The sequence below is a fragment of the Triticum dicoccoides genome, chromosome 3B (genome assembly GCF_002162155.2).
Source record: "Triticum dicoccoides isolate Atlit2015 ecotype Zavitan chromosome 3B, WEW_v2.0, whole genome shotgun sequence".
NCBI classification, from domain to species: domain Eukaryota; kingdom Viridiplantae; phylum Streptophyta; class Magnoliopsida; order Poales; family Poaceae; genus Triticum; species Triticum dicoccoides.
Genome location: NC_041385.1, coordinates 267,707,911 through 267,724,035, shown reverse-complemented (window position 1 = coordinate 267,724,035; position 16,125 = coordinate 267,707,911). Strand labels below are relative to the sequence as shown.

At 49.1% G+C, this 16,125-nt stretch overlaps 1 protein-coding gene across 4 annotated transcripts; it reads right to left on the bottom strand.

The window, feature by feature from the left end:
- Nucleotides 1–925: 925 nt before the first annotated feature.
- Nucleotides 926–5,204, bottom strand: LOC119275869. Of its 4 annotated transcripts, XM_037556795.1 has the most exons (6): nt 4,607–5,204; nt 4,105–4,252; nt 3,605–3,664; nt 1,992–2,067; nt 1,842–1,910; nt 926–1,464 (listed from the first exon to the last, which is right to left on the bottom strand). In XM_037556795.1, the coding sequence occupies exons 4-6, from the start codon at nt 2,026–2,028 to the stop codon at nt 1,085–1,087; spliced, it is 486 nt and encodes a 161-aa protein (XP_037412692.1). In that variant the 5' UTR covers nt 2,029–2,067; nt 3,605–3,664; nt 4,105–4,252; nt 4,607–5,204; the 3' UTR covers nt 926–1,084. The 4 variants fall into 4 exon arrangements, with proteins under 4 accessions (XP_037412692.1, XP_037412691.1, XP_037412690.1 ...); XM_037556794.1 differs by lacking the exon at nt 3,605–3,664 and having other exon boundaries at nt 1,992–2,100; XM_037556793.1 differs by lacking the exon at nt 3,605–3,664.
- Nucleotides 5,205–16,125: the final 10,921 nt, after the last annotated feature.

The window sequence follows — 16,125 nt, the reverse complement described above, 5'->3', positions numbered from 1 at the left end:
TGTGACGCAAAAAATCATCACGGAATATGCACATACCTAATGACAACCAAATGCGTCACCTAAAATCAGGCCAGAATGTCACCAAAGTACTTGAGGAGCTGATCCGGGAGAAAATCAGCTGGTGACGAAAAACAATCACAGAAAATGCGTTTTTTGGTCCCTCACTTGGATTTTCGTCACAAAATAGCACCAAATTTGTAGTGAGGAGACGAGAGTCAGACGACGACAAGAAGGGCAGGTCGTCATGTAGAGATCGGGTGGCGGAGCGGTGGCGTTCACGTAGGCATAGACAAGACAACAACACCGTGACCACGAGGTGGACGAGGAGGGGAGCGGCGGCAGAAGGCATTGATTGGCCATGTGTGGCACAGGACTGCAAATCGAGAGCTCTGGGCTGGAGCGATGGTGCTCAGGTGTGTGGGCGGAGTGGTGGCGAGACTTTTCACACAATAGAGACGGGGGCGAGGGGGTTGCGGGGACCGGGCGTGCAACTTGAGGTTGCTTAATTCGGACGTGCGATGTGCATTAGTGGGTCACATATTTTTCCTGTTTTTCTTTCCGGGGATGAGCTATCTCTAGTAATTACACATTTAAGTGACTCAATCAAACATAAAAAGAAAAAGTGAAAGTGAAAATAAAAGAAATACTGACACAAATCTCCATGTAAATCAATGACATAAGATTTAGATGCACATATTTAGGACACATCTAGATGTGCTTTATCAAAACCGATTCTTTTTAGTGCATGAAAAATGGTGTGAGGAAAAGTAGTAACCATTATGACGGCATACTGCCCTTTAATAGTACTTCCTTTGGAAAGAAATATAAGAGTGTTTAGATAGCTATTTTGATTATCTAAACACTCTTATATTTGTTTACAGAGGGAGCACAGGTGTTTGTCTCTCTTACCATACCACTATTTATATTTAGATGTAATATCAATTCATTATGGGTACGTGTCAATGGGCTAAAATGAGAGTGTCACATCTATATATTTATATACTACTCCCTCCGTTCCGAAATACATGACGCTGGGGATTTTTCCCGACCAGGTGAAAAAGCAGCAAAATGACCAGGTTACCCTTCAGTTTTGAATTCTCTCCTCGATCTTCACCCAGGTCGTCTTCCAGATCCGCCCGCCTCCATCGCCCCCCACCTCTGGATCCTCCAACTCCATCGCCCCCACCTCTGGATCCTCCACCTCCATCGCCCCCACCTCTGGATCCTCCACCTCCATCGCCCCCACCTCTGGATCCTCCACCTCCATCACCTCCCATCTCACCCTGCAGATCCCCTCCCATCCTCCCCGTCTTCTTGGGCCAGCAGATCCCCCTCCTCGTCCTGGGCCAGCAAATCCCCACCTCGTCATCCCGAGACCAGCGTCCTGCTGCAGATTGCCATCACCCTCCCAGGGCCTCGCCAGCTCCACCTCCAGGTACTGAAGATCGCCAGCGGCTTCAGGTCCTGGTCGTTTAACAGGTCCAAAAACGGGCAATTCAGTTGCATGGTGTTGAGGGTTGTGGCAACAGAATTTAGCATGACAAAAATTAGTACTGGAGCATGATGTTGCATGATGTTGGAGTAGTTGCATGATGTTTGGAGCATTCAAAAATCAGTGCTGCACTGGAGTAAAAGTGCAGTACTACTGAAACAGTTGCATGATGTTGGAGTGTCATTAACAGAATAGCATGATGGTGGAATACAATTGCATGATGAAGTACTACAGGGGCAGAATCACTTTTACAACATCATGCAACATCATTTTCATGACAGGACTAGGATTGCATGATGTTGGAGTACTACAGAGCTTGATGTTGCATAAACTTATACTGTGGCAGTACCTGAACAGGCTCCAGGTCCAGAAGGTGCAGCTCCAGGCTCCATTGCACCAACTTCAGAATAGGCAGTACCTGAAAAAGGAAATAGACATAGTCAGGGCAGAAGCATGGATTTTGATCTCAATTGCACTCCAGCTGAAGAAGAAGACATACTCCAAGATGATATGAACATGGAAGAGGAAGAGGGCATCGATCCCGGTCAAGATGTAGTTGGTGAGCTCCAGTACTCCTGCCATGAACAATCAATAGTTCATTTGTACCCCTATAATGGAGTAGCAAGCAAGTGTTGAGCAATTAAAAAATGCATTTGGTATAAACAATGTTTAACAACAAAGTTTGGTATTAACAAATTCATTTGGTACTCTGCAAGTGTTATACTCCAAGTTAGATCATGAAACAGTAGTGAACTACTCCAAGTTAACTCCAAGGAAAGGCTTGAGGGTCGTGGGCAGCTACCTCCAAGATTGTCGTGCCCTCAAGAGGTTTACGCAAATGCCCTACACAACTTAGGGCTAATGGAGAGGGTCTAGTAATGGAAGAGGCCTGAGATGCTTGTTGTCAAGAGACCTGAGATGTTGTTGCCAAGAGACCTGAGGATGCTTGTTGTCAAGAGACTTGAGATGCTTGTTGTCAAGAGACTTGATATGCTTGTTGCCAAGAGACCTAAGGATGCTTGTTGTCAAGAGACCTGAGATGCTGTTTCCAAAGACCTGAGGATGCTTGTTGTCAAGAGACTTGAGATGCTTGTTGTCAAGAGACTTGAGATGCTTGTTGCCAAGAGACTTGAGATGTTTGTTGTCAAGAGACCTGAGATGCTGTTGCCAAGAGACCTGATGATGCTTGTTGTCAAGAGACTTGAGATGCTTGTTGCCAAGAGACTTGAGATGCTTGTTGTCAACAGACCTGAGATGAGGCTTGTGGAGTATGCTTGTTGCATCCTTGTGATTATTTGTGTGGAGTATGATTATAATCCATATTTGAGTATGTTTGCAAAGGCTTGTGCGGAGTGGATTTTTTTACTCCATTTGTATGATCATCTTTACTCCATATGTTTGCATCGGCTTGTGTGGAGCGAATTCTCTTATTTTCTTAGGAGGAAAGGTCTAGGAGAGGAAAGGAGTGGAATAGAAGAGGAGAGGATTAATTTAGATTTAATTAGCAGAAAAGGTTTAATTTAGATTTAATTAACTAAAAATCTTTAATTTAAGTCTGATTAACTAAAAAGGTTTATTTTAGATTTAATTAACAGAAAAGGTTTTAATTTACAGTTAATTTCCAGATAAGAGAAGAGAAGAGAGGAGAGATAAGAAGAGAGTAAGTAACTGGATTAAGCTATTGGAGTAAGTACTCCATGGAGTACTAATGTCCTGGAGTACTCCAATGCTTTATTAATAAACAAGACAGTACTAATGTCCAGGAGTACTCCAATTCAAGAAAAGAAAGGAGAAGAGAAGAGATCCAAGAACTTCTCCTACTGGAATTGTCACTGGGTAATACTCCTACTCCAAGAACTACTCCTACTGCCAAGTACTGAAGAGAAGAGAAGAGAAGAGATGAGAGGAGAAGAGCAATATACACTAAATTACCCCACTAAACAGCAAAAGGTTTCATTTAATTAGTTTAATTAACAGAAAAGGGTTTAAGTTAGTTTAATTAATAGAAAAAGGTTTCAGTTAATTTAATTAAAGAAACTGAAAGGTTTGAGTTAATTTAAATTAACTGAAAAGAGAAGAGAAGATCTACACTACCCCAAATCTTGAACTCACTTTTTTTATTTGAGAAGAGAAGAGCAGAGCAAGCACTGCTACTGCTCCAAGCTAATCTGACTGCAAACCAGAAACTCCAAATCTGATTATTCAGGTACTCCAAATATTGGATCTGTTTGCTACTCCAAATTTTGCAACCACTACTCGAAAACAATACTTAAACTACAGAAACTACAGCAGAATAATTGCAGTTTTGAAGTAAAGCTTCAGTTAATTTTAAAGCTTAAATTAAACTTTCAGTTAAAATGGAGAGAAGATGGAGATAAACTACAGTAAGTACTGTTGGTGTACTCACTAACTACTGTAAGATGAGTACAGTACATTACTGCTGCAAGAGGAGTACAGTACTCCACTAGCTCATTGCAAATTTAACCAAAACTACAATAGCACAGATGTTGGTGAGGAAACAACAGTACTATTGCAAGAGGAGTTGTAAAATCAGTCCTACTCTTAACCCTATTAAGCTCACAGATGTTGGTGCACAGTAGAAAGAGCCTCACTTAATTCCAAACAAGACTCCAAAACATGCGATTCCACATCGGACACGCAGATGATACTCCTCTGAATGAATGACTGAAGCAGCAGGCGTCGGGCACCACGAGCACGACGTCAGCGTTGGGCACCACAAGCACCACCGTCAGCGTCGCCCTGCAAGCACAACAGAGGATTGGAACTCTGAATCGAACGACAACTGAAGCAAAAAAATCGATCATCGACAGTAAACCTCTGAAGAAATGTTGAAATGCTATTGCTGCGTGGTTGATTACAGAGAGCTCGGTAGGCAATTAAGGCCTCACATCTGACATTAGCATCCGTAACATTTGCTAGCACTACTCCTAGCAGTACACAAGATCACAAGAATCTCCATTTGCTAGCACTACTCCTAGCAGTACACAAGATCACAAGAATCTCCATTTGCTAGCACTACTCCTAGCACTACTCCTAGCATCTGACATTAAGTTTTCACGGAGAAGAGACAGGAAGAGGAAGAGAGAGCAATACCTCAAGGAGTCATCATCCATGGACGCACAGCCGGGCCACCACGTCCATCCTCTCACCACCTGATGCAACAGCTGCTCCTCAAGGAGTCGCTCATGGAGGCCGCACGCGAGGAGGACGGCGGCGGCCGCGGCGATGACAAGCTGCCGCTGGTGGTGTTCGACCGCATCCTTCGCCGTCAGGTGGTATACGACGCGCTCAAGCACGGGGGCAGGGCGGACGTGCCGTCGTGGGTCCAACTGCTCACCATCCTCCTCTCCTTCGGCACATTGGCGCTCGGCACCGCTTACTGCTCCTTGTCACCGCCGCACAGATGCAGCAGCTCCCCACAGCCGCACAGATCCGGCAGCTTCTCACCGCCACAGATCCTCATCCCGCAGCTCCTCCTACTCCAGCAGCTCCTCCGACGGTAAAAATCGAATCTTGGGACAACGAAGCAGGGATGACGCGAGAGAAAGAGGGCAGCGGCGACGCGGTTAAGGGAGATGCAGCGATGCAGGCGAGGGAGATGCGGCTGCTACGCGGGCGAGGGAGATGCGCGGCGAGGCGGGCGAGGGAGATGCGGCGATGCCACGGGGGAGGGAGATGTGGTGGGAGAGAGGCAGAGAGCGATACGGGCGAGGGAGACAGAGAGAGTGAGAGAGAGGGACTGAGGGCGATGCGGTCGAGGGTAAAAATGGAAAACCCGTATATTTCGTAGCGTTACGAAATTTCAACGTGCAGACGTAAAACGTCATGTATTTCGGAACGGAGGGAGTATGTTGGAAATATGAGCAATTTTATCGAGTGATTTTATTAACATAATTACTAGATAAATCATGACTAGTATAGCAGTGATAAAACAAGTCATGCGATTTGACAAAGTGAAGGTAAATAACATCTGCATATAGGAGCTAGAACCGATCATCTCTCGAGCAGACAGTAGATCAAGATGCATATATGAGGTAGATCCTAACATGTGTAGGGCAAACACTAGAACAAGGAACTGTGGAAAGACCTCTAACAGGAAAAACAAGAACACGTACTGGACAGCAGCCGGAGCAGAGGCACTGGACTTGGGGTCGGTGTCCTCCATGTTGTCGAGGAGGTTGTCGACGTCGGGGAAGTAGTCGTCGTCGGGGAAGTAGTCGTGGGAGCCCGGGGCGTCCGTGACGTCGAAGTCAGTAGTCGCGCAGAGCGCTCCCCAAAAACCTTATCACCCTTCTCCCGTACAGGACTCAAAAGGTGCGGTTTCGGAGGCCTACTGTCCCGACCTGCGGTGCACGCCGCAAGCCGGGATGGGGAAGAACGTAGCAGCAGCGCAGTGCTCAGGAACTTGTGGCGAGAGGAGGAAGAGATTCTGGTGCGTCTCTCTGAGAGGAGCGACCTCCCTTTTATAGGCGCAAGAGAGGGAGGCGAGAGGCTGCGCTGGGAGCTGAAGAAAACGAGGGAGACGAAACAAACAAGCAGCAGGCGAAGAGGTGCGCCGTTCGTATTCAATCTCCACTACAGCAAAACATTTCAGCTTTCGCGTGACCTTTCGTATACCCGTAGTGCGTGGCAAAAATTTACATCGGCTCGGCTCATTCCCTCAATCCGCGGCGCGTCATGACGAGGCGTGACGTGGCAGGCGGCAGAGGAGGAGTGTGTGTGGATGTCCCTCTTGTTCTCATGCTCATACAAGTGGGGTAGGAGCCTCCCTTATAAAGAGGTCCAACTCCCTCTAAACTAGCAATGTGGGACTAAACTTTAGTTCCACCTCTTGGCTTGCACGAATGGGCTGCGTGTGCCTTTAGGATTTATTAGAAATTTCTGAAACTGCTATTGGGCTAGGCCCAAAATAGACAAAATTCCAACAATCCCCCATCAGATCCCAGAGGCACACAAAATTTGCCTTTGGTTCCAAAACACTATTTTATATACCGGTACTGCAGTGGAGACTGTTAAGTTGAACTTCCACCTAGAACTCTATGCTACACTAGTAAGTAACTTGAACAGTGGACTGGGCCTTGAACTGCAAGTTTTCTGCGAATCTAGCTTCACACAAAGCCTTGACCGATACGTGGCTACCGTGGGTCTTCTCCGCGGGTGGAGCTTATGCGTCATACTCCGAGACCTTTCATGAGTTTACTAGAGAGAACCCTACTCTCATAGATTGCGACGTTTAACAATCAGATTCATATAGGTGTGTTCTTCAAAAGATGTTCTGCAGGACAATATCTCTGCTTCAAAGAGCCACTTAGAACACATTAAGATATACATCAACCTGCCATGCAGATTAGGAGATTATTGCATCTTCATGGAGTGGTATTTTTAATAGTAAGGATACTCTCTTCCCAGTTGACCAACAGCTTGTCTTCCACATCTAATTCACGGGATCTCCGATCACAAAGAATAGGTTACCATTGTGAACAACTCATATTGTGGGTCTCATACCCATCTCCCTCGATGCATTATCTATCACATTACGTGATAGACCCTTAGTAAAAGGATCTGCCAGATTTTTAGACGTTTGGATATAATCCAATGCAATAACTCCGGAGTTTCTCATTTTCTGACAGACTTTAACCTTCTCTAAACGTGTCTTGATGACTTCATGCTATCCTTAGAGTTGTTCACTTTCGTGATCACAGTTTGATTGTCACAGTTCATAAGGATACCCGGTATAGGTTTCTCAACTACCGGCAAGTCATTCAAGAGTCGACGAAGCCAATCTGCTTCGACTGTAGCTGTATCTAGTGTTGTGAGTTCTGCTTCCATTGTTGACCTTGTTAAGATGGTCTGCTTGCAAGACTTCCAAGAAACAGCGCCACCTCCATGAGTGAATACATATCCGCTCGTGGCCTTTATTTCATCAGCACCTAAGATCCAGTTTGAGTCACTATACCCTTTAAGCACCTTTGGGTGCCCGGTGTAGTGAATTCCATAATCCGCAGTGCCTTTCAAATAACGCAAAACTCTCTCTAGAGCTTTCCAATGCACATCTCCTGGTTTTGAGACAAACCGACTCAGTTTGCTAACAACAAAAGAGATGTCAGGTCTTGTAGCACTGGCTAAGTACATAAGCGAGCCAATAATCTGAGAATACTTCAATTGATCTCTAGCAATTCTTCGATTCTTTCGAAGCAGCACGCTAGCATCATATGGTGTTGGAGAGGGCTTGCAGTCACTATAGCCAAAGCGACTCAAGATCTTTTCCACATAGCGAGATTGAAGCAATGTAATCCCACCATCATCATCTCTCAACAACTTGATGTTCAGAATGACATCAGCCACTCCTAAATCCTTCATCTCAAAACAACGAGATAGGAAATCCTTGACTTCCTTAATAACATTCAGATTTGTTCCGAAAATTAGTATGTCATCAACATACAAGCAAAGCATAACTCCCTCGCCCCCACCATGGCGATAGTACACACATTTGTCAGCTTCAGTCACAACAAAGCCTGCAGTTGTTAAAGTTCTTTCGAACTTCTCATGCCGCTGTTTGGGTGCTTGCTTGAGTCCATACAAAGACTTCAGCAACTTGCACACTTTCCCTTCCTGACCATCTATTACAAACCCATCTGGTTGTTCCATATAAATTTCCTCATCCAACTCTCCATTTAGGAAAGCAGTCTTAACATCCATTTGATGAACGAGAAGACCATGTGAGGCAGCTAGTGAAAGTAGAACTCGAATAGTGGTCAGTCGAGCCACAGGTGAGTAAGTATCAAAGAAGTCTTCACCTTCCTTTTGGGTATAACCCTTAGCCACGAGCCGAGCCTTGTACTTTTCAATAGTACCATCAGGCCTAAGCTTCTTCTTGAATACCCATTTGCATCCTATAGGTTTGCACCCATAAGGACGATCAGTTATCTCCCAAGTTTCATTCGCCAAGATAGAATCCATCTCGCTGCGAAACGCTTCCTTCCGGTAGTCAGCATCTTCCGATGCATAGGCCTCCGAAATAGAACTGGGAGTATCATCTATGAGATACAGAAGAAAATCATCACCAAAGGACTTTGCTGTCCTCTGTCTCTTGCTCCTAGTAGGAACTTCATTGTTCTCCTCCACAGGACTTTCAAAGTGTTCCATCAAAATGCCAGGTTCGGTAATTGTAACTGGTTCCTGATTCGATGAACTAGGCATCTCCTGATTAGATGAGGTAGCCATATCCTTCATGGGAAAGATATCTTCAAAGAAAGTCGTTGTCGGTGTCAAAACCGGCAGATCTCGGGTAGGGGGTCCTGAACTGTGCGTCTAGGCGGATGGTAACAGGAGACAAGGGACACGATGTTTTTATCCAGGTTCGGGCCCTCTCGATGGAGGTAAAACCCTACTCCTGCTTGATTAATATTGATGATATGGGTAGTACAAGAGTTGATCTACCACGAGATCAGAGAGGCTAAACCCTAGAAGCTAGCCTATGGTATGATTGTTGTTCATCCTACGGACTAAAACTCTCCGGTTTATATAGACACCGGAAAGGGCTAGGGTTACACAGAGTCGGTTACAATGGAAGGAGATCTACATATCATATCGCCAAGCTTGCCTTCCACGCCAAGGGAAATCCTATCCGGACACGGGACGAAGTCTTCAATCTTGTATCTTCATAGTCCGGGAGTCTGGCCAAAGGTTATAGTCCGGCCATCCGGACACCCCCTAATCCAGGACTCCCTCAGTAGCCCCTGAACCAGGATTCAATGACGACGAGTCCGGCGCGCCAATTGTCTTCGGCATTGCAAGGCGGGTTCCACCTTCGAATACTTCATAGAAGATGCTGAACACAAGGATAGTGTCCGGCTCTGCAAAATAAGTTCCACATACCACCATAGAGAGAATAATATCTGAACAAATCTAATCTGCTGACGTATTCCGCAGCATGACACCACGCCACGGCCAAGCCTTTATTCGAATCATTTTACTGTTCCACCTCAGCGCGTTTAGCGAGGCGGTTTCCTTGGCACGTCTTGTCAAAGCAGAGATCGTGTCCCCTTATTCCGGGATTCTCATCAATACGGGCGTGGGTAACTCAACCGCTCCATTAACCATGGCGCTTGGGAGATAAGCGAGTTTTATTAGGCTGGTGGGGGCTCATAGTTTCGGCCGCCCATATAAGGGGATAAGGATCCACCCTTTCCATTTACGCCTTCTTCCTCCTTTGTTTATCCATCCCTGCGCACTCGAGCTCCAGCGCCCAAGTCCGCACTTCCCACCTCAACCTTTCTCCAATCATGTCCGGAGCGGGAGGTAGATGGATGGCCTCCTCCGTCACGGAGGGGCAAATCAAAAAGTTGAGGAAGGCCGGATACTTGTCTGACGACATCGTGCACCGGCTTCCAGATGAGGGGCAACTCATCCCCACCCCTGGGCCCCATGAGAGGGTCATGTTTCTCCCCCATTTCCTCCGCAGACTGGGCTTTCCTCTTCACCTGTTCGTCCGGGGGCTCATGTTCTACTACGGTCTGGACTTCCACGATCTGGCCCCGAACTTCATCCTCAACATCTCGGCGTTTATCGTCGTGTGTGAGGCCTTCCTCCACATCCAGCCTCACTTTGGCCTATGGCTGAAGATCTTCAGCGTCAAGCCGAAGGTCGTGGGCGGCCGCCAAGCGGAGTGCGGAGGCGCCATGGTGGGCAAGATAGCCAACGTTACATGGCTCGAGGGCGCCTTCGTAGAGACCATCAAAGGGTGGCAGTCGGGGTGGTTCTATATCATCGAGTCGCGTGACCCTGAATGGGCAGCGGCCCCCGAATTCCGATCTGGCATCCCCACACGGCTCACATCTTGGAAAGAGACGGGCCTGTTGTGGGGTAGTCCGGAAGAGGTGACCGGACTCCAAACCTGCGTCCGAGACCTGGTGAACAAGAAGGTTAAGCTTGTTAATGTAGTCCAGGTCATGCTCTTCCGCCAGATCCTTCCGTGTCAACGACGGGCCTTCAACTTGTGGGAGTTTGACCCGGCCCAGCACCAGACTCTGTCCCGGCTCTTCGACACAAAGCACGAGGACGCCTGGAAGGTGCTATTCAAGAGCTCCGAGGTCTCCCCTCCCCTTACCGAGGATCGCAGATTCTGCACCAAGCGCCAAGCCACCGAAGTAAGCTTGCTTTTAGTCCTCCACGGGACACTTTATTTTCATAGTTTGACTCCATGCAGGATCTAAACTCCTGCTCCTTTGACAGGACTGGAAGAGGACGTCTGGACAGTTTGACTGTCCGGACCCTTTGCCCGAAGGCCCAGCAGACGCACGCTTGACGAAGCTGCTGGTTCCGGCACCTCACGTGGTGCCGGAGAAGAAGGCCAAGAAGAAGGCCACGGGGACTCGAAAGAGTTCCCGGCGCCTGGTGGTGTCAGATTCATCGCCTGACAACCCCGAAGCACCCTCCGCCTCTGAGGACGAGGAGGAGGAAGAACAAGAAGCCTCTCCGCCTCCAGCGGGGGGAGGAAAGAAAAGGAAGGCCGCCCCAACTGGGGAGGCCGGAGGGTCCAAAAAGGGGAGGATCCTTCTGCCGGACTACGCCTCCGATGCCGAAGACGGCGGGGAGGAATGACCATCCAGGGTCAAGCCCCTGGCAAAACCGGAAGTATCCGGATACCAGAATAACTCATAGCACTCCTCTAATGTATGGTACCTTCTGACGCCGAATTTAATCATGCAGTCCGCCCAAGGCTCAGCTCGGCAATTCGTCGAGCGGCTCCCTGGATTCGTCGGACATGAATAGCGCTTCACTTCCGATGACCTCCTCCCCTCTCCCTACGGACGACGCCGAGGTGGAGTCCCAAAAGGGACTAAACCAGGAGGAGGTGGTCCTGGAGGCGCCGCAAGGCGGCCTCCCGGACTCCAGGCCCAAAGGGCGTAAAGCCCCAGAGGGATCTAAGTCCGGCCCTGGGCCGTACACCGCTCCGGAACCAACAACGGTTCCAGAGTCCGGTAGGCGGCGCCTTCGCAAGAAAGGCACGCCTACGACGCCGGCGGCCTCCGTCCAACCGGAGACGCCAGACAATTTGCTGGAGGTGCTTAACGGCGCCTCCATCTACGAGGAGCACCGCACTGTTATGAGTGCGGTGATTCAGAAGGTTTGGTCCGCCAAGAGCGGGCTGACAGAAGCTTGTACCAGCCTGCTAACAGGCTTTGAGGTATGTATTCAAAACATATAAAAATGTTACCGCATAGACAATAGCCCCTGATGCTCAGTTCGGTGTTCGAAAGAAAAGCCGGACTGAGGATCTAAAAAGATATACGCAGGAGTCTGACATAAATATGTCGATATGGGAATGCAGGCTGCGCTGCTGACCTCTGCCGCACTGACTGCGGAGGTCGACGCATTGAAGCAGAACCTCGAGCGGTCTGAGAACGAGCTCGGCCGTGCCAAGAAGCAGCTCGAGGACAAGGAGGGTATGTAATACCGTATTTAAATGTATATAGAAATACCTGGTTGCAAATAATGACAAGACCAACGTGAATGTTGCAGGGGCCACAACTCAGGTGGCAACCCTGAAGGAAGCGCTTTCCAAGGCCGAAGACAATGCGGCCATGGAGTGCTCAGAGCGAGAAAAGCAAGAGGTGCAGGCGGCGGAGGTGCGGCAAGAGCTCGATGCTCTTGTGAAAAAACATGAGAGGTTAGAGCTTGACTCGAAGACTCGAGAGTCCGAGCTTGCCTCGGCACTTGAAAGCGCCAAATCTGCCAAGGCCGAAGCCCAAAAAGCCCTCCAGGAGATTGAGGCGATGAAAAAGATTGCGGCGGGTAAGGCATTCTTTATGCAAAGCAAGCATGTGAAAGTAAATTACCTGTTACTTACCCGAATCCGGAGCTCTCCAGGAGCATTCGCAGATTTGCCCCGCAGTGTATCCGATGCCGCCGCATTCTACCGGGCCGAGGAAGGAAGCTCGACGGAGAAAGTGTTCTGGTCCCGGTATGCTGAGGCCGGACATCCGGTGCCCTTGAGCGACCAGCTGAAGCAGCTGGTCGAGCTCCACAAGGTGGCCGAACAGGCCATGAAGGGCCTCATAGTTCGGCTGTGGCCTAGAGAAGCCATGCCTGGGAGCTACTTCGGTTTGGTGCGGTGGCTGGTGGACGCCTGTCCATGGATTGAAGTCATCAAGCGCTCCGTCTGTATTGAAGGTGCCCGTCGGGCCCTTGCCCCTGCTAAAGTGCACTGGGGCAAGATGGACGCCGAGAAGCTTGTGACGGACGCGCCACCGCCGGGCAAGGAGTATCGCAAGCCCGAGATGTATTATGAGGGCGTCCTGAAGGGTGCCCGCCTTATAGCAGGTGAATGCTCCAAAGATGTAATTTTTGAGTAGACTCGCATCTGTTATCCTGTACGCTGAAAACTTTGTTCATATGCGCTAAGCAACGCTTGTTAATTTAAAATATTACCTTCTATGCGGCCGTTTATCAAATATGAGAGATGCAAGTCGTCGGCTTCTACCCCCATGCCACGAGTGCTGGGGTGTTCGGGATAAACCTGAGCGCTCTTGTTCCCATTCTTGGGTCCATCTAGGGAGGCGCTCAGCACAACGAACAAGGCCATCGGACTTATAATGCTTTATCACTCTCACTTAGCCATAGAATTCTATAATTTTAAATTTCGGTGAAGCCCCTAGTATTCGAAAGACCGAGTTCGGGGCGCTATCCACGCCTAGGCCAGATAAATCCGGCTCCTCGCTCTAAGCGGCATAAGTCTTTAGGGACTCGAAAAACCTCGCGAACAGCGACTGGTCTCTCGCACTATCATGACGGTCAGTTTTAGCTTTCTCTACTGAGGTGTTAACCCAACTCAACTGGGGCACAATCGCAGTAGTTCTCCCAGCGCTACCTTAGCCAACATTGCGGAACGTAAGGTACCACAACATGGGAGCCGGGCAAACCCAACTATTGACCCAAGACATGATTCGGAGCCGATGCATATAGTGCTATAAGTTCGGGGTGCCGCACTCATGAGAGTGTTCGGTCTTCTCACACCGTGTTATGGGGTGCTTAAGCCCCTGGTGTATTGGCCGTACCAAAGTGTACGGTTGCATAATGTCATGACTGAACATATTTGTATAAAAATATATGAATACAATAATAGATAAGAGCTATGTATTGTTTATTAAAAAGGGCTGCTATGAAAGCAGAACGATACAAATAGTGCGATAAGCAAGAGATGGGATTATTTGGCATGTCCCCCTCCAGGGGCAAGCTGCGAGACTTTAAGTAAAACAGGTATTTAGCTCGTTATAGAGACCACCTGGACATTTGACGTGGCTTGTTCTCTCCCTGGCTGTTGCATCGTGTGTTCGGCGAGTGTATTGCCGGACAGGCCTTCCGGATAGTTGGGTCCTGAAAGTATATAAAAAAGGAAACGGCAGAATAGGGAGCCCCTAGTGCGGTTGAGCCGCATTCTGGGTGTGCCGTGGTTGTGCCCCTTCCCTTATGCCCATGGTATTTCCAAAGCGTAATTACGTACGCGTGGTACCGCTATCGCCATCTGGCGAGGGCTGGTTGGGGCCGCACTGCTATGCTTGCTCAGAATGTGCCGGCCGGTTTTGTTGTAGGTTACTTGGGCGCGCTTGACGTTGTCCGGACGTTTAACACCCGGATTGGAGAATTGCCTTGAGAGGCTACTTTGTACTTCCGCCGCCAGGGCCGCCGTGTGCTCCTCCGTTTGGAGAGAGCGTTCGGTGTTTCCATTTACCGTAATGACTCCGCGAGGGCCTGGCATCTTGAGCTTGAGATATGCATAGTGCGGCACCGCATTGAATTTTGCGAATGCGGTTCGTCCGAGCAGGGCATGATAGCCACTGTGGAATGGGACTATGTCGAAGACTAACTCTTCACTTCAGAAATTATCCGGGGATTCGAAGACCACTTCGAGTGTAACCGAGCCTGTACAGCTGGCTTCTACACCTGGTATGACACCTTTAAAGGTTGTCTTTGTTGGTTTAATCCTTGAGGGATCTATACCCATTTTTCGCACTGTATCCTGATAAAGCAGGTTCAGGCTGCTGCCGCCGTCCATGAGGACTCTAGTGAGGTGAAATCCGTCAATGATTGGGTCTAGGACCAATGCGGCGAATCCGCCGTGATGAATGCTAGTGGGGTGGTCCCTTCGATCAAAAGTGATCGGGAAGGAGGACCATGGGTTGAACTTTGGGGCGACTGGCTCCAACGCAAAGACGTCCTTGAGAGCACGCTTCCGCTCCCTTTTGGGGATATGGGTTGCATATATCATGTTCACCGTCCGCACTTGCGGGGGGAAGCCCTTCTGTCCTCTGTTGTTCGGCGGCCGGGGCTCCTCCTCGTCATCGCTATGCAACCTCTTGTCTCTGGTTTCGGCACTTAACTTGCCTGCCTGCTTGAACACCCAACAATCCCTGTTGGTGTGGTTGGCTGGTTGTTCGGGGGTGCCGTGTATCTGGCACGAGCGATCGAGTATCCGGTCTAAACTGGATGGGCCCGGAGGGTTTCTTTTGAATGGCTTCTTCCGCTGACCGGGTTTAGAGCCTCTGAATCCGGCATTAACTGTCGTATCCTCAGTATTGTCGTTGTTAATGCGGCGCTTGTGCTTGTTGCGACGTGACCTGCCATTGTTGTCCTTGGTATCCGAATTGCCAGGGGTCTTGGTTATGTTATTGCTACGAGCTAGCCAGCTGTCTTCTCCCGCGCAAAAGCGGGTCATGAGTGTCGTGAGGGCTGCCATAGATTTCGGCTTTTCCTGTCCTAGGTGCCGGGCAAGCCATTCGTCTCGGAAGTTGTGCCTGAAAGCTGCAAGGGCCTCTGTGTCCGGATAGTCGACTATTTGATTTTTCTTGGTTAGGAACCGTGTCCAGAATTGTCTGGCCGATTCCTCTGGCTGCTGGATTATGTGGCTTAGGTCATCGGCGTCTGGTGGTCGCACATAAGTGCCCTGGAAGTTGTCAAGGAATGCGGATTCTAGGTCCTCCCAGCAACCAATTGACTCTGCTGGCAGGCTGTTAAGCCAATGCCGAGTTGGTCCTTTAAGCTTGAGCGGGAGGTATTTGATGGCGTGTAGATCATCACCACGGGCCATGTGGATATGAACACTACTGGAAACTGGGAATTTGCCATCAGTCAGCTCTTTGCCATCTGCCAGCTGATGGCAAAGAACGTCTTTGCCATCTGCTTATAAAAAACAGATGGCAAAGAACTGACAGACGGCAAAGAACATGGTTGCCATCAGCCAATTCTTTGCCACCTGCTAGTGGATGGCAAATAATATTTGCCATCTGCCAGCAGATGGGAAAGAATCTTTTCTGTCTGTTGACAGATGGCAAAGAAGTGGGTGGGGCCCAATGGATAACGGCGCTGTAACGGCCCAGTAGCCCCACCTCTTTGCCATCTGCCAGCCGCTGGCTGATGGCAAAGATATGGGCCTTTGCCATCCGCTGGCTGATGGCAAAGAGGCCTCTTCTTCTAAAAAAAATTCTCCTCCCCTCTCTCCCAGCCCGGCCCCACCCCTCTCTATCTCCCAGCCCAGCCCCACCCCTCTCTCTCTCCCCACATCACCCACCCCCACCACCGTTGTCTAAAAAAAACACCCACCACCGCACCCG

Excerpts from the sequence above, each read along its gene's own strand:
- LOC119275869 (XM_037556795.1), bottom strand. The coding sequence starts at position 2,028 with ATGCCCTCTTCCTCTTCCATGTTCATATCATCTTGGA. Across the intron at positions 1,911-1,991 it reads CATGTTCATATCATCTTGGA|GTACTGCCTATTCTGAAGTT; the intron begins GTATGTCTTCTT and ends TTCCTTTTTCAG. Across the intron at positions 1,465-1,841 it reads TGGACCTGGAGCCTGTTCAG|GACCTGAAGCCGCTGGCGAT; the intron begins GTACTGCCACAG and ends TTAAACGACCAG.